We start from the raw sequence: 26,962 nt of genomic DNA, 5'->3' as shown, positions 1-26,962 counted from the left end.
GTTTACATTCATAGAGTTTACTTCTTTTTCTTTTTTTTTTTTTTTTGAAATGGAGTCTCACTCTTTTGCCAGGCCGGAGTGCAGTGGCGCAATCTCAGCTCACGCAATCTCTGTCTCCTGTGTTCGAGCCATTCCCCTGCCTCAGCCTCCAGAGTAGCTGGGACTACAGGTGCGCACCACCATGCCTGGCTAAGTTTTTGTATTTTAGTAGAGACAGGGTTTCGCCATGTTGGCCAGGATTGTCTCGATCTCCTGACCTCGTGATCTGCCCACCTCGGCCTCCCAAAGTGTTAGGGATTACAGGCATGAGCCACCGCGCCCAAGCCATAGAGTTTATTTCTAATGTGCTTTGTTTAATTTTCTCAGGTAAAATAAAATTAATGAATGCTTTCCCACATTCCATACATTTATAGAGTATCTTTCCAATGAGTCCTTTTGTGTCTGTGCAAGGAGCTGAGAGAACTCAATGCTTTTCCACATTCCTTACATTCACATAGCTTCTTTGCGGTATGAGTTCTTTCATGTCCTTGAAGGAAAAGGGAATGAGTGAAGGCTTTACCACATTGTTTACCTTCATAAGGTTTCTCTCAAGTGTGAATTCTTTCATGTCATAGAAGGCAAGTGAGCCAAGAGAACGCTTTCCTGCATTCCTTTCATTCATATGGCTTCTCTCCAGAGTGAATCCTTTCATGTTGCTTTAAGTGACCAAAATGACTGAAGGCTTTTCTACATGTTTGACACTTATAAGTTTTTTCTGCTCTGTGATTTTTTTATGAAGAGAAAGGTACTGGAAACAACCAAATGCTTTCCCACATTTTTTACATTCATATGGCTTCTCTCCCATGTGAGTTGTCTCATGATTTTGAAGGGAATAAAGATCACTAAAGGCTTTCCCACATTTACATTTATAGATTTTCTCCCCAGTGTGAGTCCTTCCATGTCTTTCAAATCCACTGAAATAAAGGCTTTCCCACATACCTTGCATTTGTGAGGTCCATCTCCAGTGTGCGTTATCATGTGTCTTCGAAAGTTTGAGCTATGAGATAACGCTTTCCCACACTGCTTGCATTCATAGAGTTTCTCTCCAGTGTGAGTTCTTTCATGACTTTGCAGTGTACTGGGACAATCAAAGCCTTTCCCACATATCTTACATTTATGAGGTCCATCTCTAGTGTGCCTTATCATGTGTCTTTGAAAGCTTCCCAGATGATCAAATGCTTTCCCACATTGCTTACATTCATGGGGTTTCTCTGCACTGTGAGTGGTTTCATGTCTTTGAAGGGAAGTGGAAGCACTGAAGGTTTTCCCACATTGTTTACATGTATAGGGTTTCTCTCCAGTGTGAGTTCTTTCGTGTCTTAGACAAGAACTCTAATCAGGGAAGGCTTTAGAACACTGCTTACATTCATACGGTTTCTCCCCAGTATGTGTTCTTTCATGTCTTAGATAGGAACTGTAAAAATGAAAGGCTTTAGAACACTGCTTACATTCATACGGTTTCTCTCCAGAGTGAGTTATTTCATGCATACGAAATAAACTGGGCCAGAAAAAGGCTTTCCCACACAACTTACATTTATAAGGTCCATCTCCACGCTGCACTGCCGTGTGTCTTTGAAGGTTTCCCGAAGAACTGAAGGACTTCCCACATTCCTTACAATCATATGGTTTGTGTCCTGTGTGAGAAATTTTATGTGTTTGAAACGAGTGGTGATAACTGAAGGCTTTCCCAAATTGTTTACGTGTATTACGCTTCTCTCCATATTCCTGATACTCATGTGGTTTGTGCCCAGCGTCAACTCTGATGTGGCAATGAAGGGATGAAAGACTCCTGATGACTTCTCCACTCATTCTGTTTTCACATGGACCTACTCCAGGAGGAGTGTGCTTGTTCACAGCAGTATCTCCAATCTGGTTAGATGTTTCTCCACAATGACTACTGTCTTTACTTTCACCGAAGCACTCTACCATATCACATCTGTAAAAAACGGGAAGTATATTACTAAAGGTTTGTTTATAAACGATTTTATATGTATTAATAGGTATTAGATGTACTTTTTTTTTTTTTTGAGACGGAGTTTCACTCTTGTTGCCCTGACTGGAGTGCAATGGTGCGATCTTGGCTCACTGCAACCTCCACCTCCCAGGTTCAAGCAATTGTCCTGCCTCAGACTTCCAAGTAGCTGGGATTACAGTTATGCGCCATCATGCCAGGCTAATTTTGTATTTTTAGTAAAGATGGGGTTTCTCCATGTTGGTCAGGCTGGTCTCGAACTCCTGACGTCAGGTGATCTGCCCACCTCAGCCTCCCAGAGTGCTGGGATTATAGGCGTGAGCCGCCATGCCCAGCCTAGATGTACATTTTTAACATTATCATGCAAAGCACAGGCTTCATGTGATGCCTGCTTAAATGTGAATGCACTGAATGTTGTGCAAGATAACTTGACTCCAGGTGCTTTCTCAATGACCATATTCATATGGGGATTCTTTTTTTTTGAGATGGAGTCTCGCAGTATCGCCCAGGCTGGAGTGCAGTGGCGCCATCTCTGCTCATGGCTACCTCTGCCTCCCAGGTTAAAACGATTCTCCTGCCTCAGCCTCCCAAGTAGCTGTGACTACAGGTGCATGCCACCACACCCAGCTATTTTTTGTGTTTTTAGCAGAAACAGGGTTTCACCATGTTGGCCAGGCTGGTCTCAATCTCTTGACCTCGTGATCTGCCCACCTCAGCCTCCCAAAGTGCTGGGATTACAGGCATGAGCCACCGTGCCTGGCCTAAAGGTTTATTTACAAATGATTTTACATGTATTAATAGGTATTAGATGTACATTTTTAACATTATCATGCAAAGCATAGGCTTCATATGAAGCCTGCTTGAACGTGAATGGACTGAATATTGTGCAAGATAACAACGCCAGGTGCTTCCCCAATGATGATATTCACATGGGGATTCTTAACATTGCTTCCATGGAAATTATTATACAAACACTTGAATAACTATGAAACAGTTAAGTATACGCTTTTGGAGAAAATTTTCTAAGAATAAATAAATTTAAGCTGGGTTTGTTCGTTTTCTTTGCTTCTTTGTAAAATTTCCTATCATTTGAAGAATGACTCTAGAGGCATATCTTTCTCTTGTGATTGCAAATTACCTTACATTTATCCTGGGACTTTCATGTTGATCTTCAGTGATCTGGTCTTCTCATTTCATTCCTAAAAGGTAGACCCAGACAAAATTTTTACATAATTATAGAAAAACTGTAAGATATTATACATAGTGCAATCATGCAGGATTCATTCACCAAACTACAGTGGACTCTTGAAAACTGTTTTGAATTGCTCAAGTCCATTTAGATACAAAATTTCTTCAGTTTCTGCTATCCCTGAGATAGCAAGACCAATCTCTCCTCTTACTTAGCCTACTCAATGTGAAGACAATAAGGATGAGAACCTTTATGAGCATCTACTTCCACTTAATGAATAGTAACTATAGTTTCTCTTCCTTATGATTTTAATATCACCATTTTATTTTTTTATTATTTATTCTTTTTTTTTTTTTTTGAGATAGAGTCTCGCTCTGTCACCCAGGCTGGAGTGCAGTGGTGCGATCTTGGCTCACTGCAAACTCCACCTACCAGGTTAAACAAATTATTGTGCCTCAGCCTCCCAAGTAGCTGAGATTACAGGCATGTGCCACCACGCCCAGCTTATTTTTTTGTATTTTTAGTAGAGACAGGGTTTTGCCATGCTGGCTGGGCTGGTCTTGAACTCCTGGCCTCAAGTGATCCGCCCGCCTCAGCCTCCCAAAGTGCTGGGATTACAGGCATGAGCCACCACGCCTGGCCCATATTGCCATTTTCTTTCTTTAGCTTATGTCATTGTGAGAAATATATAACATGTATGACATACAATATATGTATTAATCAACTGCTTATGTGACCGATAAGGGTGCCAGTGAACATTAGGTTAAGCTGTGGCGGAAAAAAGTTATATCAGGATGTACAATTGCTTGGGGGGCTGGCACCCCTAAACTTTGTTATTCCATGGTCAACCATACCCCCTTTCCATATTCCAAATCTTTGAACAGCACTGCAGATCAAGAAACAAATGTCTCTAATTGACTAAGTGGAGATACGACATCATCCTTACCTACACAGTCCAGGTTCCTGATGGTTTCCTGCATCACATCTTTGTAGAGATTCTTCTGGCAAGGACCCAGCAAAGCCCACTCTTCCTGGATGAAGTTCACAGCCACATCCTCAAAGGCAACTGAGTCCTGAAACATCCCACATATGTAGATGAGGAAAGCAGAGACTGACAGTACTGAGAATCTATACTTACCTCTTAAATTTCCAGAATGCGTGGTTTCTTTTTTTTTTTTAGGCGGAGTCTCGCTCTGTCGCCCAGGCTGGAGTGCAGTGGTACTATCTCGGCTCACTGCAAGCTCTGCCTCCCGGGTTCATGCCATTCTCCTGCCTCAGCCTCTCAAGTAGCTGGGACTACAGGGCCTGCCACCACGCCCGGCTAATTTTTTGTATTTTTAGTAGAAACGGTTTCACCATGTTAGCCAGGATGGTCTCGATCTCCTGACTTCGTGATCCACCTACCTTGGCCTCCCAAAGTGCTGGGATTACAGGTGTGAGCCACCGTGCCCGGCCAGGGTGTGTGGTTTCTAAGCATGACATGGTAAATCCACTTTCATTTTCTGTCTGCACTCACTTGTCTCCCACATGGCAATTCTGATGCTAGAATTGAATGTGTTTGCTAAGGTAACAGTTGAATTGGAACAGGTCTCCTGTTGATAAGTGAAGTCAGTATTATTGCATGGACCTTAATGGCTATTTCTACAGTGGATCTGCAGTTCTTATCACGACAAAGTCCTACTCTTTATTGTGCAAAAGAGTTAACATTAGCAGTCCTGAGACTACATATCCTTACAAATGCTTGTTTACAATGTTGGACCTTTTTTTTTTTTTTTTTTTTTTTCTCTTGAGACGGAGTCTCGCTCTGTCGCCCAGGCTGGAGTGCAGTGGCGCAATCTCGGCTCACTGCAAGCTCTGCCTCCTGGGTTCACGCCATTCTCCTGCCTCAGCCTCTCCGAGTAGCTGGGACTACAGGCGCCCGCCACCACGCCCGGCTAATTTTTTTGTATTTTTTAGTAGAGACGAGGTTTCACCGCGGTCTCGATCTCCTGACCTCATGATCCGCCCACCTCGGCCTCCCAAACTGCTGGGATTACAAGCATGAGCCACCACGCCCGGCCACAATGTTGGACCTTTTATGGTGTCTAGGCACTGGATTTAGGGAGGGTCCCCACCAACGTGGCTAGTAAAAGGGACTGAGTGTACCTAAACTATTTATGCAAAATAATAAGGCATTTGCTTAGTTCCTATATTCCTCTGAGAATTGGAATTCTGTTTCATGCTCAGCAGAGGAAGTGCACCTGATCAGCCACTGCTAGGTTTGAATGTCTGTCCCCTCCCTCCAAAACACATGTTGAAAGTTAATCTCCAATGTGAAAGTAATAAAAGGTGGGGCTTTAAGAGGTGATTGGGTCCTGAGGGTTTGGACTTCATAAATTGATTAATCCATAATGGCTGAGTGAATAAATGGGTTATCTCAGGAGTGACACTGTGGTCATGTCATGAGAGGAAGAAAAGATCTGAGCTAGACGCTCAATCCCCTAACTGTGTGATACTCTGTGCTACCTAGGGACTCTGTAGAGTCCCCACCAGCAGGAAGGTTCTCACCAGATTCCCAGCCTTGACCTGAGACTTCACAGTCTCCAGAACTGTAAAAACTAAGTATGATTTCCTATCAATTGCCCAGGTTCACTTATTCTGTTACAAGCAACAAAAACAAGAGAAAGACAGCCATGAGGAAACACTCTGGGCACTGAGTCTAATGAACAACCCTGGTGGATTACATTTCATGTTCTTTGTTGCAACTTGTGATTAGGGGGATCTGGCCCAGCCTATGTGCGATTACAGTAAGAGAATATTTGGAAGCTGGCAACTGGCTTCCACTAGATCAAATGCAGTGAAGTATGACAAAAGACTAATAAAATGTACTTCACAATCCCAAGGAAAAAATCTTAAACTTATTATTAGGTAATGTCAAAAGAGAAGGAAAAAAAGGGTGGATTGCACAGGTTCTTAGAAATAACCCAAAGTCATCTCTTATGAATATGTATAATATTCCATAAATCCCTAAAGTAGACCTTTAGTAGTCAACAAAAATGACATTACCAAATCTAAAAGCCAAAAATATCTAAAAATGCTTTAAACTTCCTCATTAAGAAAGTGACAGCATTATAAAAACAGATAAAGGATTCTTAAGTTATCATATGCAGCACCCCATATGATTAACAGAAAGATAAATAAAAATAAAAGTGAAAATGGAAGGAAAGCCTTGTGGGGTTTCTGTTTGTCCTAGGCCCAATCCCTCCCCACCTCAGTGCCAGCCTATATATATATATATACACATATATATATATGTGTATATATATACACATATATATATATATGTATATATATATATACACATATATATATATGTATATATATATATACACATATATATATATGTATATATATATATACATATATATATATATATGTATATATATATATATACATATATTTTTTTTTTGGAGACAGAGTCTTGCTCTGTTGCCCAGACTGGAGTGCAGTAGCACGATCTCAGCTCACTGCAAGCTCTGTCTCCCAGGTTCACGCAATTCTCCTGCCTCAGCCTCCCCAGTAGCTGGGACTACAGGCGCCCGCCACCACCCCTGGCTAATATTTTGTATTTTTAGTAGAGATGGGGTTTCACTGTATTAGCCAGGATGGTCTCGATCTCCTGACCTCGTGATCCGACTGCCTCGGCCTCCCAAAGTGCTGGGATTACAGGCATGACCCACTGCACCCAGCCATTAACCTCAATTCTTTTTTTACATATATTTTAGTTTGTTTCAGAGACAGGGTCTCGCTCTGTCTCCAGCCCAGGCTGGAGTGCAGTGGCATGATCTAGCTCACTACAGCCTCGAACTCCTGGGCTCAAGTAATCTGGTGATCTCAGCCTCCCTAGTAGCTATGACTACAGGCATATACCACCAAGCCTAGCTAAATTTTCCTTTTTTCTTTTTTTTTTTGCATAGATGAGGTCTCACCATGTTGCCAGACTGGTCTTGAAATCCAGGCCTTGGTTGGGCATGGTGGCACACACCTGAAGTGCCAGCTACTTGGGAGGCTGAGGCAGGAGGATCTGTTGAGCTTAGGAGTCGGAGGTGGCAATGAGCGATAATCACGCCACTGCACTCCAGCCTGGGCAACAAATTGAGACCCCCATTTCCAGGAAGGAAGGGAAAGGAGAGGAAGGGAGGGGAGGAAGAAGAGAAGAGAAGGGAAGGGAAAAGGAAAGGGGAAGGGGAAGGGGAAGGGGAAGGGGAAGGGGAAGGGGAAGGAGAAGGGGAAGGGGAAGGGGAAGAAGGAAAATCCAAGCCTCAAGCGATCCTCCCACCTTGGCCATTCAAAGTGCTGCCATAACAGGCATGGGTGACCATGCACAGTCCACTCTCATTTTTGAGGCTCCACTCTCATAATCTAACCTAATCCTTATCATATCTCAAAGAAACCATTGCCTAATACTGCCACATCAGGGAAGTGGAAAAATAAAATTTTATAAGGACACAAACATTTATTCCATAATGTGATTTATTAGTAGCTTTTTATCATTTTCTGAATAATGTTAATCCCTTATCAGATATATAATTTGGAAATGGTTTCTCCCATTCTATGGGTTACCCATTTACTCTGTTAATATTGCCTTTTGATGCCAAAGGTCCACAAACTCCAATTATTTTTTCCCTTGTGGGTCATGCTTTTGGTGCCAAACCTAGGAAATCGTTGCCAAATTCACTGTAATACAGCTTTTGCCATGTATTTTCATCTCATAGTTATAGATCTAAGATAGACACTCAGGCATTTCGTTTATTTTAACTTCTGTACATGTTAGGTGTGGGTACAACGTCATCCTGTTGCATGTGGATGTGCATTGCCCAACAGCATCATTCTACAGAAACACTAAGCTATCCCCCATTGAATAGTCAGAGCAGACTTTTCAGAAATTGTTAGACTTTATGTAAATTATTAGACTTTATTAGACTTTCTGTGCTGTCTATCTTGTTGCATTGTCTATTTCTGCGTTATTACGCTAGTACCAGTTTTTATTAGTATGGATTTGTAATAAGTTTTGAAATCAGGAAGTGTGAGTTCACCAACTTTGTTCTGGCTTTTTTTTTTTTTTTTTTTTTTTTGAGACAGTCTCGCTCTGTTGCCCAGGCTGGAGTGCAGTGGCATGATCTCAGCTCACTGCAACCTCCGCCTCTCAGGCTCAAGTGATTCCCCTGCCTCAGCCTCCTGAGTAGCTGGGATTACAGGTATGCACCACCACGCCCAGCTAATTTTTGTATTTTTAGTACAGATGCAATTTCACCATGTTAGTTAAGCTAGTCTCCAACTCCTGACGTTGTGATCCGCCTGCCTCGGCCTCCCAAAGTGCTGGGATTAGACATGAACCACCGCATCTGGCCACTGTTCTGGCTTTTGAAGACTGTTTTGTTCATTCAGAGACCCTTGAGATGTCATATATAAAAAAATTAAAAATGTTAAAAAATGGCTCCTGAGAAGGAATCAAGTGGTCAAACCTATCCCTAAAAGGCTAGCAGGGGTTAAAAAGTGGTATCTCTCAATAAGAAAATACAAACCTAAGATGTTTTGAAAAGTGGTATATCACCTTAGTTCATCATGCGGTAAGAACAAACCAAGAAATCACACAGTAAAGCAGAGAGAAGCTGAAGTTCCTGAAAGTGTTACAGCTGCCCCTACAATAGCAAAAATGATCCCTCTGGTTCATACTAAACTAAGGATAAAGACTAAGAAAGCATTAAGTGTGTGGCTAGAGGACATGTCACAGAACCACATCCCTGCTGACGGTAACATCATACTTGAAAAACACTTAGCCAGGCCAAGCGCAGTGGCTCACTCCTGTAATCCCAGCACTTTGGGAGGCCAAGGCAGGTGGATCATGAGGTCAGGAGTTCGACATCAGCCTGACCAACATGGTGAAACCCAGTCTCTACTCAAAATACAGCTGGGCATGGTGGCACGCACATGTAATCCCAGCTACTCAGAAGGCTGAGGCAAAAGAATCACTTGAACCCGGGAGGTGGGGGTTGCAGTGAGCCAAGATCACACCACTATACTCCAGCCTAGGCGACACGGCAACACTCTGTCTCAAAAAAAAAAAGAAAGAAAGAAAAAAAAAAAAGCTTAGCCTCTATGAGCATCACTGTGAGGGGGCTGAGGAGAGCAAGAGGAAGGAGTTTGAAGCCAGTAAGTTCTGGCTAGGCTAACTATACAACACTGTGCAGCCCAAGAACCTGAAGACCACAGGAGAACTGGCATTGGCTGACGCCAGGGATACAACAGCATTCCTAGAAGAGCTCATAAAACAGAAAAAAGACACTACCTTCCAGAGTAAATCTTCTATTGTCATGAATCAGGCATGTTCTAGAAGATAACCCAATGGTACCTTCCGTCATGAGTGCAGGTACTGGGTCCGAGGCCTGGAAAGACCACCTTATTCTGGTGCTGTCAGGTCATGCATCAGTTCATGAGAACAAGCGAGGCTTTGTCTACTGAGCAATCACCAGGTTCTTTAGGACAAAAGCAAAACTTGCTGGCCTGTGTCCTGGCAAGAACATAAGAAGGCTTTCTTCTACCAATGCTTCACTCCTGATGTGATGGAATACCTCAAAGAGAAGGGACTGCCACTCAAGGGCTTCCTCAGAATTGGCAACACTCCGGGCCATCTCTCCAATCTCTTTGTTTTGCCTAAAAGAACATGCAAGTGATATTTCTGCCTCCTAAAACTACATCACTGCTGTGTCACTAGATCAAGGCATCATCAAGTCCATTCAAGTGACTTACATCCACCTGACCTTGGGTGAATTCTTGGAGTCCTGATGCTAACCTTGAATGTACCACAGTGGTTTTATTGAAGAGCTTCACAATTACAGATAAACTGTGCTTACTGGGATGCCCTAAAGCCCAGGACAGCCAATGCATGTTACAAGCCATCATGGAGTAAGGGAGTCAATGATTTCAAGGGCTTCCCCACTATTAATGCAGTTATTAAGAATAGTGAAATGTTGCAAAAAAAAGTTGGTGGGGAATGCTGTCTGAAATGACTGAGGATGATGTTAAGGAACACACCGAAGAGCAAAGAGAAATCCTTACCAACTAGGAACTTCCGAGTCTGCTGAAATCCACTACAGATGATGATGAGCTAGAAAATTTTGAAGACACACAGCCATTGATTTGGACACTTGAAAAGTTTGCCACAGTTTTTCAGTAAGCAAAGGTGAAAAAGAGGTATGATCCTCAAAGATCCTATGATGGAACAAAGCTTTCACTCCACCCAAGAAATAACAACATGCCTATAAGCACTGCAAGATTTTTTTTTTAATGAAGCAAAGAAAAAGAAGAACTAGCTTCCTATAGCTAAGCATCTGCAAAGAAAAAGGAACATTCAATGGTTACAAATCTTCAGCCCTCAAGCTAAACAGATCCTAACATTAGTATCACACAGCCTCCTCAAATGAGTCCACATCTATAATCACAAGTTGGTTCTTCCAACATAGATGATAGCCCTAATGACCTGTCAAGATTCAAGTTAATCTGATATCTCACTACTTACCCAGAATGCCATACATCTAGTCATCTCAACAATCAAAACATTGGGTGCCACAAAATTATCATCATTGTTATAATCACTATACTTGGGTTATCACAAGAGAAGACCCAGGGTTTTGGTAAGTGTTAACACATTAAACAAAAGCAATATGTGACAGCTGAAACAAAGAAACTTTAATGTTCTGGCTGACATATACTATGTTGATAGGCTCACAATTACTGCATCTATACTGAAAATACATAGACTCTTTTCCTTATCATGATTCCCTAAACAATACAATAGAACAACTATTTGCATAGCTTTTACAATGCATGAGGTATTTTAAGTAATCTAGACATAATTGAGAATATACAAGAGGATATGGGTAGGTTACATACAAATATGTCATTTTATAAAAGGGACTTGACATGGCTCACAGAGTGCTGGAACCAATACCCAGCATGTATCAAGAGATGACTGTACTGGAAAGAAACTGAAATTACTTAAGGCTTTACCAAGCGCTTACATTCACAGGGTTTATCTCCAATGTGTTTCTTACAAGTTTCTGAAATGAAATAAAATTAATAAATGCTTTCCCACATTCCATACATTGAGAGAGAATGCTAGTGAGTCTTTTTATGTCTATGCAAGGAATTGAGAGAAGCAAATGCTTTCCCACATTCCTTACATTCATACGGGTTCTCTCCAGTATGAGTTTTTTCATGTCCTTGAAGGAAACGGGAATGGGTGAAGGCTTTACCACATTGTTGACATTCATAGGATTTCCCTCTCATGTGAATTCTTTCATGTCGTAGAAAGCAAGTGAGCCAAGAGAACGCTTTCCCACATTCCTTACATTCATAGGGCTTCTCTCCAGAGTGAATTCTTTCATGTACTTTTAAGTTACCAAAATGACTGAAGGCTTTCCTACATGTTTTACACTCATAAGGTTTCTCTCCTGTGTGAGTCCTTCTATGTTGAGAAAGGTATTGGAAACAACTGAATGCTTTCCCACATTCCTTACACTCATATGGCTTCTCTCCAGCATGAGTTGTTTTGTGATTTTGAAAGGAATAGAAATCAATAAAGGCTTTACCACATTTGCATTTATAGGGTTTCTCTCCAGTATGAGTTGTTTCATGCCTTCGAAGGGAACTGGAAATACGGTAGGCTTTGCCACATTGTTTACATTTATAGGGTTTCTCTGCAGTGTGAGTCCTTTCATGTCTTTGAAATACACTGGGATAAACAAAGGCTTTCCCACATATCTTGCATTTGTGAGGTCCATCTCCAGTGTGCATTGTCATGTGTCTTCGAAAGCTTGAGCTATGAGATAACGCTTTCCCACACTGCTTGCATTCATAGAGTTTCTCTCCAGTGTGAGTTCTTTCATGACTTTGCAGTGAACTAGGACAATCAAAGCCTTTTCCACATATCTTACATTTATGAGGTCCATCTCTCGTGTGCGTTACCATGTGTCTTTGAAAGCTTCCCAGATGATGAAATGCTTTCCCACATTGCTGACATGCATAGGGTTTCTCTTCAGTGTGAGTTGTTTCGTGTCTTCGAAGGGAAGTGGAAGCACTGAAGGCTTTCCCACATTGTTTACATGTATAGGGTTTCTCTCCAGTGTGAGTTCTTTCATGTCTTAGACAAGAACTGTAATCAGGGAAGGCTTTAGAACACTGCTTACATTCATACGGTTTCTCCCCAGTATGTGTTCTTTCATGTCTTAGATAGGAACTGTAAAAACGAAAGGCTTTAGAACACTGCTTACATTCATATGGTTTCTCTCCAGTGTGCATTCTTTCATGCATATGTAATAAACTGGGCCAAAAAAACGCTTTCCCACACAACTTACATTTATAAGGTCCATCTCCACGCTGTACCGCCATGTGTCTTTGAAGGTTTCCCAAAGAACTGAAGGACTTCCCACATTCTTTACAATCATATGGTTGCTTTCCAGTGTGAAGCCTTTCATGTGTTTGAAATGAGTTGTGGTAACTGAAGGCTTTCCCACACTGTTTATGCGTATCTGGCTTCTCTCCACATTCATGATACTCATGTGGTTTGTGCCCAGCACCAACTCTGATGTAACAATTAAGGGATGAATGACCCATGATGATTTCTCCACTCATACTGCTTTCACATGGGCCTACTCCAGGAAGAGTGTTCTTGGTCACAATACTATCTTGAATCTGGCTAGATGTTTCTCCACATTGACTTCCATCTTTACTTTCAACAAATCTCTCTAACATATGACATCTGTAAAAAATGGGAAATATATCACTAAAGGTCAGTCTATAAATCATTTTATAGGTATTAATAAGTATTGGATGTACATTTTTAACACTATCATGCAAAGTGTAGGCTTCGTGTCCTGCTTGAACGTGAATGGATGGAATGCTGTGCAAGGTAACTCAACCCCAGGTATTCTCAAGACAATCACGTTCATATGTGGATTCATAATATTGTTGCCATGGGAACTATTTTACAAACACTGAACAGCTATGAAACATTTAAGTATATGTTTTAGAGAAAATTTTCTAAGAATAAATAAATTTAAGCTAGGCTTGTTCATTTTCTTTGCTTGTTTTTAAATTTTCATGTCATTCTCAGGACGGCTCCAGGGACATATCTTTCTCTTGTGAGTGCAAATTACCTTAGATTTTTCCTGGGATATCTGTATTGATCTTCAATGTTCTGGTCTTTCCATTTCATTCCTAAAAGGTATACCCAGAAAAATCATTATAAACTTTTACAAAATTATAGACAAACAGTAAGATTTTGATGTACACTGCAATCGTGAAAAATGCATTCACTGAAGTACAGCTGACTCTTGGAAAACAGGTTTGAACTGCACAAGTCCATTTGTATATACATATATATATGAATGTTCTTCAGTCTCTGCTACCCAAGACACTAGGACCAGCCCCTCCTCTTACTCAGCCTACTCAATGTGAAGACAACGAGGATGAAAACCTTTCTAAGGATGCACTTCCACTTAATGAACAGTAAATATAGTTTCTCTTCCTTATGATTTTTTTTAACATTTTCTGTTTCTAGCTTACTTTACTGTGAGAATAAAGGATGTAATAATATGATATAAAATATATGTATTAATCACTGCTTATGTGACTGATAATGCTGCCCATCAATAGTAGGCTAAGATGTGGACAAAAACTTATATGAAGATGTACAACTGCTACAGGAGCTGGCACCCCTAAACCCTGTTTTTTTTTTCCAGGGCCAACCATATCCCCTTTCCATATTCCAAATCTTTGAACAGCATGAATGACCAAGAAACAAAGGTCTCCAATTAAATAAGTGGAAATGCCACGTCATCCTTACCTACACAGTCCAGGTTCCTGATGGTTTCCTGCATCACATCTTTGTAGAGATTCTTCTGACAAGGACCCAGCAAAGCCCACTCTTCTCGGGTGAAGTTCACAGCCACGTCCTCTAAAGCCACTGAGGACTGATCCATCCCACATGTACAGAGGAGGAAGGGTGAAAATCACAGTACTGAGAATCTATACTCACTTCATAAATTTCACATGATGCTGTGGTTTCCAACCATTTTATTCAATGACATGGTAAACCCGCTCTTATTCTCTGTCTACACTCACTTTCTCCTACACAGTAACTCTGAAGCTACAGTTAAACATGTTTGGTAAATTAACAGTGGAATAGAAACATGCCACTTGCTGGCGAACTAAGTGAGTGAATCACATAGCCTGGATCACCCCTAACGTCTATTTCCACAGTGGGTCTGCAGTCCTTGGCACGATAAAGTCCTACTACTTATTGTGCAAAAGGGAGTTACCATTAGCAGTGCTGAGACTGCGTGTCCTTACAAATGCTTGTTCACCAAGTTGGGCCTTTCATGGTGTCTAGACAATGTATTTAGGGGAGGGCCCCATGAGCGTAATAACAGGGGTGGAGTGTGCCTAAATTGTTCATGCAAAAAAATATAGTATTTCATTAACTCCCATCTTCCTTCTGAGAGTTCGGAATTTTGTTACATACTCAGCAGAGGGAGTGCACTGATCAGCCACTGCTAGATTTGAATGGTTGTCCCCTCCAAAATGCACACTGAATGTTAATCTCCAAAGTGGCAGTAAAAAAAAAAAAAAAAAAAAAAAGTGGGGTTTAAGAGTTGATTTAGTCCTAAGGGTTTAGACCTCATGGATAGATTAATCCGTAATGGGTGAATGAATAAATGAGCTATCTCATGTCCTTCTGAGAAGAGAAAGAGATCTGAGCTAGACACTCAGCTCCCTCACCATGTGATACTCTATGCCACCTAGGGCCTCTGCAGAGTCCCGACCAGCAAGAAGGTTTCTCACCAGATGCCCAGCCTTAACCTTGGACTTCCCGGCCTCCAGATATGTAAAAATTAAATACTGTTTCTTATAAATTACCAAGGTTCAGTAATTCTGTTATGAATAACAAGAAACAGGCTAAGACAGCTACAAAGAAACACTCTGGGCATTGGGTCTATAATGAGCTTTCTGGGTAGATAACATTTCACATGTTTTGTTGCAACTTGGTATTTAGGGGATTTAGCCCATCCTATGTGATTATACTTATGGAGAATATTTGGAAGCTGGCAACTAGTTTCCTTTAGATCAAATGTACTGAAGTATGACAACAGACATAAAAGATATTTCACCATCTCAAAGGAAAAATTTTAAACATTTTGAGTAATGCCAAAGGGGAAAGAAAGAAGGGGAAAGACTACATATATTCTTAGAAAGAACTCAATGTCATCTCTCATGAATATTTATAATACTTCCTAAGTAACTAAAACAAACCTTTTAGTAGTCAACAAAAATTACATTACCAAATCTAATAGAACTCACAGTATCTAAAAAATGCTGAAAGACTTCTCACGAAGAAAGTGCAGCTTTCCAAAAACAAATAAAGGATTTTATTTGGCACCCCATACTATTAACAGATATATATATATATATACACACACATATATATATATACACACACACACACACAGATATATATATACACACAGATATATATATATTTATATATATATAAATGAAAACTAGTAGAAAAGTCTTGTGGAGTTTTTATTTATCCTTGGCCCAATCCCTCCCCCTATCAATGCCACTCTAGAACACAGCAGCCCGAGTTCCTGGTATAGAACCCTGGACACTAATTCTAGAGATAGCAGATCAGATCTTATTTGCAAATTATTGCCTTGCATTTTCCAAAATGTATAAGGACTATCCCGAGGTCTGAAGCAAAGCTTTTTTTTTTGAGACTGAGTCTTGCTCTGTCACCCAGACTGGAGTGCAGCCACACAACCTAGGCACACTACAACCTCTGACTCCCGGGTTCAAGCAATTCTCCTGCCTCAGCCTCCCGGGTAGCTGGGAGTACAGGCGTGCTCCACCACATCTGGCCAATTTTTGTATTTTTACTAGAGACAGGGTTTCACCCTGTTGGCCAGGCTGGTCTCAAACTCCTGACCTCAAATGATCCGCCTGCCTTAGCCTCCCAAAGTGCCAGGATTACAGGTGTGAGCCACCGCGCCCAGCCAAGGCTCTCTCTTTACAATATAACACGATCAGGGTCAAATTTGGCAGGAACTGCATGAAAATGTTGCAAAATACACAAAAAGCCTGTAACCAACTGGAAGAACATACTATGATTAAGACATACAGTAGACCACCTGAGTCATGGAGAAAAAGAGCTAAAGAGAAAATGTCCTCCAGATATCAGGGTACTCAAAAGCACCCAGGTATCCCGGGAAATTGAGAAAGCCTCATGCATGCACAGGAAAGAACACACTTTCACAAAAGACACCTGAGAAGAAACCCTCATTTTCGCTTCTGGCTGATCTGTAGGTTTAGTTAAGCAGAACATAAAGGCTAAAGTAGAGTATTAAACAGCCTGGCTAAGAGTTCAAGGGATGCCCCAGGCACAGAGCCATCCACAAAGACTGGAAGAGGTCAGGCTTTTGTATGCTTTACCTTTTTTACTAGCTTCTAGCATTCAGGAAATCTCTGCCAGAACACTGGATGAACACACACTAAAGAACAGAGATGTCAGTTTCTACAACAAATAAGGAATACAGTCTGTGCAAACATACTTTGAAAATGTTATTAAACAAATGAACAATTACAGTCTTCAACAAACATAAATAGAAAACAGTGAGGAAAGAAGAATCCAATTTTCAGAATTACCCCATTATAACATTCAGATGTCTACTTTTCAACACAAAATTATGAATACAGAAAAACATGAAAATATGCTTCATCAATTGGAAAAAATATAATTGAGATAAGCCATCTCTGAGAAACCTCAGACACCACTCACTGAATAAAAACGTTAAAGCAACTATCTTAAATATGTTCAATGAAGTAAAGGCAATGATGAACAAATAACTAAAAGAAAACCAGAATATAGATGTAGAGATAAAATAATATCTATTAAAAAGTAGAAGTAAACTGGGCGTGGTGGCTCACGCCTGTAATCCCAGCACTTTGGGAGGCTGAGGTGTGTGGATCACCTGAGGTCAGGAGTTTGAGACCAGCCTGGCCAACGTAGTGAAACCCTATCTCTACTAAAAATACAAACTTAGCTGGGCATGGTGGTGCACACCTGTAATCCCAGCTACTTGGGAGGCTGAGGCAGAAGAATCACTTGAACCCAGGAGGTGGAGGTTGCAGTGAGCCGAGATCGTGCCACTGCACTTCAGCCTGGGCAACAAGAGCAAACCTCTGTCTCAAAAAAAAAAGGGGGTAGAAATTTAGCCATATAGAATTTATGCAGCTGCAAGGTACAACTAAAATGAAGACATCATCACAAGTGTTCAACAGATGAGAGCAGCCAAAAAAAAAAAAAATCAGTTAAAATGATGATAAACCAATTGAAATTAATCTAATGGGGAAAAAAAAAGGAATGAAATTGAGAGAACGTGTCACCGGTGTACTTGTCTTGCCAATAATGTTAAAAGAAGTTCATCAGAGAGAAGAAAAATGATACAGGTTAGAAACTCAGATCATACACACACACACACACACACACACACACACACACACAAATATATACATATGCATATATATGAAGAGCATTAGAAAATAATTCAATGAAGGCACAAAAATTATTTCCTTTTCTTATTCCTATTGGATATCATAAAGGTTTGTTCAAAAAATAATATCAACAATGTATTGGGTGGTTATAGTTTACAATAGGGCAAATGGATGACAGTGATGTTAAATTGGGCAGGAGGCGTCTGGGAAGTGAGGAGCGCCTCTGCCCGGCCACCCATCGTCTGGGAAGTGAGGAGCGCCTCTGCCCGGCCACCTATCGTCTGGGAGGTGAGGAGCGCCTCTGCCCGGCCACCCATCGTCTGGGAGGTGAGGAGCGCCTCTGCCCGGCCACCCATCGTCTGGGAGGTGAGGAGCGCCTCTGCCCGGCCACCTATCGTCTGGGAGGTGAGGAGCGCCTCTGCCCGGCCGCCCCGTCCGGGAAGAAGTGAGGAGTGCCTCTGCCCGGCCGCCCCGTCTGGGAAGTGAGGAGAGCCTCTGCCCAGCCACCCATCGTCTGGGAAGTGAGGAGCGCCTCTGCCCGGCCGCCCCGTCTGGGAAGTGAGGAGCGCCTCTGCCCGGCCGCCCCGTCCAGGAAGAAGTGAGGAGTGCCTCTGCCCGGCCGCCCCGTCTGGGAAGTGAGGAGAGCCTCTGCCCGGCCACCCATCGTCTGGGAAGTGAGGAGCGCCGCTGCCCGGCCACCCATTGTCTGGGAAGTGAGGGGCGCCTCTGCCCGGCCCCCTATCGTCTGGGAAGAAGTGAGGAGCGTCTCTGCCTGGCCGCCCCGTCTGGGAAGTGAGGAGCGCCTCTGCCCGGCCGCCCCGTGTCTGGGAAGAAGTGAGGAGCGCCTCTGCCCGGCCGCTCCGTCTGGGAGGTCTACAATGGAGGCCAGAAGCAATGTGGGGCCTGGTAGTGGTGGCTCACGCCTGTGGTCCCGGCACTCTGGGGGGCGAGGCGGGTTGATCACTTCGGGCTAGGAGTTCGAGACCAGTCTGGCCAACTTGGCGAAACATGAAAAATACAACAGACAAACCAACCAACCAACTCAGTGACAACAAAACAGGTCTACCCTGGAGTCATACTCTAATTTTTTCTATTTTCCTCCCTTTCTGATCCTTTATCCCACTTTCTTTTTCTTCCTCTTCCTTCTCCCTCTTCTTTGTCAAATAGAGGATTGAGTTATTATCACTGATCCATAAAAAAATAAATAAATAAATAAATAAATAAATAAATTGGGCGGGAGGGAGGAATGTTGAACACTGGGTTATATGAGCATTACTCCATAAGCCAGTACAGTGTTACTTTAAACTGAAAGTCCATTTGTTGTGAATGGTTTACTCCAAATGCTAGGGAATTCAATAATAAAATTTTAAGAAACAACAGCCTGTCACAGTGGCTAACCCCTCTAATGCCAACACTTTGAGATGCAAGACAAGAGGTTTGCTTAAGATCAAGACTTTGAGTCCACACTCGGCAACACAATGAGACTTTCTCTATGAAACGTGTAAAAAAAAAAAACAAAAAAACAAAATTAGCCAGGCGTGGTGGCCTGCACCTGTAGTCCCAGCTACTCAGGAAAGCAAGTAGGGAGGATCTCCTGAGCCCAGGAGTTGGAGTTTATAGTTAACTATGATTGCTCCACTGCACTCTAGCCTAGGTGATACAGAAAGACCCTGTCTCAAAAAAAAAAAAAAGAAATAAAGAAACAAAGAAACAAGTAGACTTACTATACTATTAAAAGAAAACATAATCATATAGACTCCTCAGTTAAAATAAAAGGAGGCAGAAAAAGAAAGGAAGTTGAAAAAAACTGACAAGTATAACAAATATAAAACAATTATATATGTACATATGAATCCAGGTATATCAATAACCACTTTAAATGTGTATTATATAAATATACCAATAAAAGAAGACAAGGACTGACAGAGTAGAATTAAAAAAACAAGACCCACCAATGTGTACAAGAAAACTTTTTTTTATTCTCTCAAGAAAACTATTTTAAGTAGAAAGACACAGGTACATTAAATATAAAGGTTTGAAAAAATATATGCCATTCTAGCCCTAATCAAAAGCCATATGGGGCTGGGCATGGTGGCTCATGCCTGTAATCCCAGCACTTTAGGAGGCCAAAGCTGGTGGATTGCCTGAAGTCAGGAGTTCAAGACCAGCCTGGCCAATATGGTGAAAACTCGTCTCTACTAAAAATACAAAAAAAAAAAAAAAAAAATTAGACAGGCATGGTGGCACGTGCCTGTAGTCCCAGCTACTCGGCAGGCTGAGGCAGGAGAATCGCTTGAACGCAGGAAGTGGAGGTTGCAGTGAGCTGAGATCGTGCCACTGCACTCCAGCCTGGACAACAGAGTGAGACGCTGTCTCAAAAAAAAGCAAAAAAACTGGTCTTAGCTGGAGGTGGGGGCAATGGCCTCAGGCCTCTCTGCCACAGTCAAAGCTACCCTTACCCTTCTATGCTTTACAGGGATATTTAAAAACAAAATACTCATGTTTGATGAATCCAGGAAAATCACTCAAATTCAGTGTTTATGTCTATGAGTGGGAAGGAAATTGTAAGGCACTTACATTTTATAGCTCAACAGGAAAAGCCCAAATACCTATCCCTCCCAGACAATGAATGTCATTTAATTGCTATTTCCATGATAGTAAGTGATACAGTAAAAAATAATTATATTTTACTTCTTTAGCTGTTGGAAAGTCCTGTCCCACAGAATTTAGCATTCATCTGTCAAATCCATATAACAGGAATAGATTTCTCCATTGTCCCAAAATCTCCACCCTATAAAAAGGAGAAGAAGTGAACTTTTGTTAAATCTGTTTAATTCAATGTACCTACTACACTTTCTTGTAAAAATGTATTCCTTTTTTGCAGCCATAATGGAAGAGGGTTTTTTCCTTGGTAGTAGTTATACTACTAAGTCCTGAAATTCCATCTGAAATCATCCAAAAAACAAACACACCTGAGAAACATACTACACAAGCTCTGGGGCAAAAAAAATAAATAAAGCTTTTAAAAAATGGAATAGAAGATTACATATACCATTTATATTCTGAAATCCAACTCTTTCTAGAATTACATATACAATTTATTTTCTGCAGTCCAACTCTTTCCAACTTTGGGTATACTTTGTCTTCAAAGTATACAATAACAATCTCTAATCATAGGATGTATCTTACGGTTAATCAAAAATTTAGGCTGAAAAGAGTAAACATATCTTTTCAAGCTAACAAACTCAGGAATGAGGAGTGCTGACTGGAACACAGAAAAATCTAATGCAAGAATCAGGGAGGGTCATCCTATCACCTGGGACATCCCTTAACCCTATTCTGGTCACCACCCTCCCAGGAGACACTGCCTTGTGTGCTTTTCAGGATCTTGCACTACCTCAACGGGCAGGTTCTCCAGTCCTTAGATATAACTTTCTCTCTTTTAAGTCTGAGTGAGTCCAGAAGGCAGAAATCATTTCTGGTTTTTTTCCTGTGGAATATGACCATGAAATTGGCTGTTCAGTCATGTGTCTCCAAGGAATGGAAACTAGGGTTGGGAAGAAAAGGTGAGTGTCCCAGAGGTTAGCTTTTTACAGGAATTATATTCCAGAAGATTCCTCCCATCCCAGTGGACCCAGTTGCTCCCCAGGGGGCCCCACCCTCCATCTCAGGCTGTCCCCTGGGAGGAATGACCCAGGGGATGATATTCACTGGACCCTCCAAGACACTTGGCAGCTGTGGATATCCATTTTTTTTGAGACAGGGTCGGCCTCTGCTGCCCAGACTGGGATGCAGAGGCACGATCATAGCTCACAGCAACTTCAAACTCCTGGGCTCAAGCCATCATCCCACCTCAGCCTCAGTAGCTGCGACTACAGGTGCCAGCTACCAAGCACAGCTAACTTTATCATTTATACTAGAGACAAGGTCTTGCCATGTTGCCCAGGCTGGTCTGGAACTACTGGGATCAAGCAATACCTCTGCCTTAGCCTCCCAAGGTGCTGGAATTACAGGAATGACCCACCGTGTTCAGGAACCCAAAACAATTCTTTCGAGAAAAAGCCATACATTGCTAGCTGAAAACAAGATGACAAACTAGTGAAATATCGCCTGGGGGCCAAAGAGTTCATACTGTTGCTGTGAATTAAGGACAGAAAGTTAGCCTGCGGAAGTCTCTGGAAACCAAGAGATTTGCTGCCACCCCTAGGAGGAGTTAGGATGAGACAACACAGTGGTGGATTTGAGACCCTGCTGCCCACATCTTTGGAAGACTCAGAGGGGAAACAGTCGCCTTTGGAAAGAAAGAAGGGAATGAGGACCACAGAGACCACAGCTCCTCCCACACACAAACCCCACACAAGAGTCTGGATTCTGCCTGGTGACTCCTCGTCACCGTGCAGCCTCCTCACCGGGTTCACAGGAACTGCGAGCCAGGCTGGAGGCGAAATTGCAGTTAGATATTAACCAGGTGCCCTCAGCCCCGCTGCCTCACGGGGCCGCCTCCCTGAGAGTCAGGTCACAGCAGACGCTGACCGCCGGCTTCCCCATTGTGCCTGGGGATAAGATCTCTGAGAGCTGCTCAAGAGTCGCCGGAGTTCTGTCTCAGATCCTGAATCCCAGCGGAAAGGCTGGCGCCAACCAGGCTGAAGTCCCCAGGAGGGAGCCCACTCAGCAGAATGCGGTTTCTTCACCTCCTGTCCCAGGATTCACCCCTCACTTCCCCACCAACCAACGACCCCACACCCAGCCGCCCCTGTCCAGACCCCAAATCCCTCAGGGAGGCGGAGCTGGGGTGTCCTCCCCTCTCCTCCTATTAAACTGTTTCTGCTGCAGCCCTCAGCGTCTCGGTACAGTGACTCGGGCCCCGAACCTGTGTTGGTTACAGCCTCACAATCTGGGGAGACGCGGGGCTGCGGGCGCGGAGCTGCCCAGAGAGGGCGCCGGGGCCGCAGTCGCCGCGCAGCAACGGGTCAGGACGCCCGGGGTCCCGGCTGCAGGCCCAGCCCCACCCTGCGGCCGAGGGCCGACCTACGCCAGGGCGACCCGGGTCCGTAGATCCCGGAGTCGCCCGCGGGGAGGCCCGGGTCCAGCCACAGCCGATCACGGCCGGTTCCTCCCAGCCCCTCCCCCGCCTCGGGACGCCGGCCCCGCACACGCACCATTTCCCGACTTCCGCGGTGTCCCAGGTCCTCCCGACGGCTCCCGCTGCCAATGCGGGTTCCAGCGGGACAAAGGCTGCCACAGAACTTCCAGGTCGTCTCTCAGCTACAGAGGCGAGCGCCGAGCGCAGGTGGGTGGAGAAGACGCCGCGGGCTTTTTCAACCACACACTCCTCTGGGCAGCGCGTCTGATTGACAGTTCCCACGAACCCGCCCCACGGCCCTGATTCGATAGGGCGTCAGGCCGCGCCCCCTGGGGACTGATTGACAGAAGAAGAGATCTTGCACAGCTGAGTGCAAGTTCCTGACACAGCCCTTGGCAGGGCGGGCTTCCTCCCTGCACTTTGATCTGAATCCTCCCGGGGGATATTTGCGCTTAAGCGGAATTTCCTGCCTGTACTCAATAGGACCTCCTGCTTCTTCCTCCTGCACACGGACTGACAAACCAACTAGACTTTTTTTGTTGTTTTTTTCGAGAGAGAGGGAGTCTTGCTCTGTCGCTCAGGCTAGAGTGCAATGGTGGGAGGCTCACTGCAACCTCCGCCTCCTGGGTGGGTTCAAGCAATTCTCCTGCCTCAGCCTCCCTAGTAGCTGGGATTACAGGCGTGCACCACCACACCTGGCTAATTTTTGTATTTTTAGTAGAGGCTGGGTTTCACCATGTTGGCCAGCCTGGGCTCAAACTCCTGACCTCGTGATCCGCCCGCCTTGGCCTCCCAAAGTTCTGGGATTAGAGGCGTGAGCCACCGCGCCCGGCTCCAATTATACTCTTTTTCAATGAAAATTTTCACAATTTTTAAATGTACAATTAAATTATTTTTTACTATAGGCACTCTGTCGTGCTAGCAAATACTAGATCTTATTCATTCTTTGTAACTACTTTTTATACCTATTAACCATCCCCACTTCCCCCATACCTTCTCCTCACTACTACTTCTCCCAGCCTCTGGTAACCATCCTTCTACACGTTTTTGGTTGTTTGAGACGGGTCTTGCTCTGTTGCCTAGGGTGGAGTGCAGTGGGGCCATCATGGCTCACTGCAACCTCTACCTCCCAAGCTCAAGCAATCCTCCCGCCTCAGCCTCTCAAGTAGCTTCAGATTGTTCACTGTTGGCATAGAAAAATGTTATTGATTTTTGTATGTTGATATTGTATCCTGCAACTTTACTGAATTTATTTCTCAGTTCTAATACTTTTTTGGTGGAGTCTTTATGTATTTCCACATATAAGATCATATTATATGCAAACAAGGATAATTTGACTTCTTCCTTCCCAATATGGATGCCCTTTATTTCTTCTTCTTTTTTTTTTTTTTTTTTTTTTGTCTTATTGCTGTAGCTGGGACTTCAAGTACTGTGTTGAACAACAGTGGTGAAAGTGGGCATTCTTATTGTGTTCCAGATCTTACAGGAAAGGCTTTCAGTTTTTCCTCATTCATTGTCATACTAGCTGTGGGTCTGCCATATATGGCTTTTATTATGTTAAGGTATGCTCCTTCTATACCCAGTTTTTTTTTAGGGTTTTTACCATGAAGTGATGTTAAATATCATCACAAGCTTTTTCAGTACATATTGAAATGATTATATGGTGTTTGCCCTTTATTCTGTTGAAATGATACATCACATTGATTGATTTGCATATATTGAACCATCCTTGCATCCCAGGGAGAAATCCTACTTGGTCATGATGAATGATCTTTTTGGTGTATTTTTGTTTGTTTGTTTGTTTGTTTTTTGAGACGGAGTCTCGCTCTGTCACCCAGGCTGGAATGCAGTGGCGCAATCTCAGCTCACTGCAAGCTCCGCCTCCCAGGTTCACGCCATTCTCCTGCCTCAGCCTCTCCAAGTAGCTGAGACTACAGGCGCCTGCCACCACACCCGGCTAATTTTTTGTATTTTTAGTAGAGACGGGGTTTCACCGTGGTCTCAATCTCCTGACCTCGTGATCCACCCGCTTCTGCCTCCCAAAGTGCTGGGATTACAAGCGTGAGCCACCGCACCCAGCCTGGTGTATTGTTAAATTCAGTTTGCTAGTATTGAGTTGAGGATTTTTGCATCAATATTCATCAGTGACACTGGCCTATAGTTTTCTTTTGCTCACATGTCTTTGTCTGGTTTTGGTGTCAAAGTAATACTGGCTTTGTAAAATAAGTTTGGACGTATTGCCTTCTCCTCTGTGTTTTGGAATAGTTTGAGTAGGATTGGTATTAGTTCTTTTTTAAATGTTGGTAGAATTCAGCACTGAAGCCACTGGGTTCTGGGGTTTTCTTTGCTAGGAGACTTTATTATGGCTTTGATCTCGTTATTTGTTATTGGTCTGTTCAGGTTTTTTATTTCTTCATGGTTCAGTGTTGCTATGTTCTATCTGCCTAGGAATTTATCAACTTCTTCTAGGTTTTCCAATTTATTGGCATATAGTTGTTCTTAGTTGCATTAATGATCCTTTGAGTTTCTGCAGTATCAACTGTAATGTCTCCTTTTTCATCTCTAATTTTATTTGTTTGGGCCTTTCTGGTTTTTTTCTTAGTCTCCCTCAAGGTTTGTCAATTTTGTTTGTCTTTTCAAAAAACCAACTTTTTGTTTCATTGTTCTTTTGTATTGTTTCTTCATTTCAAATTCATTTATTTCTACTCTGATTTTTATTATTTCTTTTCTACTGATTTTGAGTTTGGTTTCCTCTGACTTTTCTAATTCTTTAAGATGCATTCTTAGGTTGTTTATTTGAAAGTTTTCTCTTTTTTTTTCTTTTTTTTTGATGTGAGTTTCACTTCACTCTTGCAGCCTAGGCTGGAGTGCAATGGTGCAATCTCAGCTCACTGCCACCTCTGCCTCCTGGGTTCAAGCAATTCTCCTGCCTCAGCCTCCCAAGTAGCTGGGATTACAGGCACCCACCACCATGTCTGGCTAATTTTTTGTATTTTTTAGTAGACAGGGTTCCACCATGTTGGCCAGGGTGGTCTTGAACTCCTAACCTCAGGTGATCCACTCACCTCAGCCTCCCAAAGTGCTAGGATTACAGGTGTGAACCACCACACCCAGCCTGAAGGTCTTCTTCTTTTTTGATGTAGGTGCTTATATCTATAAACTTCCCTCTTAGTACTGCTTTTGCTGTATTCCATAGGTTTTGGTATGTTGCATTTTCATTATCATTTGTTTCAAACAACTTTACAATTTCCTTCTTAATTTCTTCACTGACCCACTGGTCATTCAGAAGCATATTGTTTAATTTCCATATGTTTGTATGGTTTCCAGAATTCCTCTTGTCATTGATTTCTAGTTTATTCCATGTATTCTCTGACACAATTTAAATTATTTCAATTTTTTTGGAGTGTTTTAAGACATGCTTTTTGACCTAACATATGGTCTATCCTTGAGAATGATGCATGTGCTCGGGAAAAATATGTGTATTCTGTAGCTGTTGGATAAAATGTTCTGTAAATATCTATTAGATCCATTTGATCTATAGTATAGATTAAATCCCATTTAATCTTTCTTTTGTCTGATTTTTCAATATATATTGAGATAATCTTTGTCGATTTACTGTCTGGAAGATCTGTCCTGTGCTGAAAATGGGGTGTTAAAATCTCCAGCTATTATTGTATTGGTCTCTCTATTTTTTATTTTTATTTTTATTTTTATTTATTTATTTTTTTTGAGGCAGAGTTTCGCTCTTGCTGCCCATGCTGGAGCGCAATGTTGCAATCTTGGCTTACTGCAGCCTCCTCCACCTCCCAGGTTCAAGCAGTTCTCCTGCCTGCTGGGATTACAGGCGTGAGCCACCATGCCCGGCCCTCAGTGCCAGTCTTAAAGACAGCAGCCTGAGATCCCAGTATAAAATCCTACTCACTCAGTTATCACCTTTGTATTTTCCAATTGGTATGGGGAGTTTCCAAAGGTCTGAAACAAGGCTCTCTATTCTATATCATCTACAATAACTCAGTCCCGGTCAAATTTGGCAGGAATTGCCTAAAAATGTTGCAAAATACACCAAAAGCCTGCAACCACCTGGTAA

The 26,962-nt window shown here is 42.6% G+C and overlaps 1 protein-coding gene and 1 pseudogene across 1 annotated transcript in view; both read right to left on the bottom strand.

Moving 5' to 3' along the window:
- Positions 1 to 299: 299 nt before the first annotated feature.
- LOC100583881 lies at positions 300 to 3,193 on the bottom strand (annotated as a pseudogene).
- A 7,713-nt stretch (positions 3,194 to 10,906) lies between these two features.
- The window catches only part of LOC100584208 (zinc finger protein 799), a 42,138-nt gene continuing 26,082 nt past the window's right edge, over positions 10,907 to 26,962 (bottom strand). The window contains exons 2-4 of the mRNA XM_012509592.2: positions 14,086 to 14,212; positions 13,397 to 13,457; positions 10,907 to 12,999 (exon numbers count right to left, since the gene is read on the bottom strand). Of these exons, the coding sequence (XP_012365046.2) occupies positions 11,358 to 12,999; positions 13,397 to 13,457; positions 14,086 to 14,212 (1,830 nt within the window). The 3' untranslated portion in view covers positions 10,907 to 11,357. The remainder of the gene's footprint in view (positions 13,000 to 13,396; positions 13,458 to 14,085; positions 14,213 to 26,962) is intronic.

Source organism: Nomascus leucogenys, chromosome 10, assembly GCF_006542625.1.
Source record: "Nomascus leucogenys isolate Asia chromosome 10, Asia_NLE_v1, whole genome shotgun sequence".
Taxonomy (NCBI): domain Eukaryota; kingdom Metazoa; phylum Chordata; class Mammalia; order Primates; family Hylobatidae; genus Nomascus; species Nomascus leucogenys.
The sequence above is the reverse complement of the archived record's forward strand: the minus strand, read 5'-3'. Positions and strand labels throughout refer to the sequence as shown.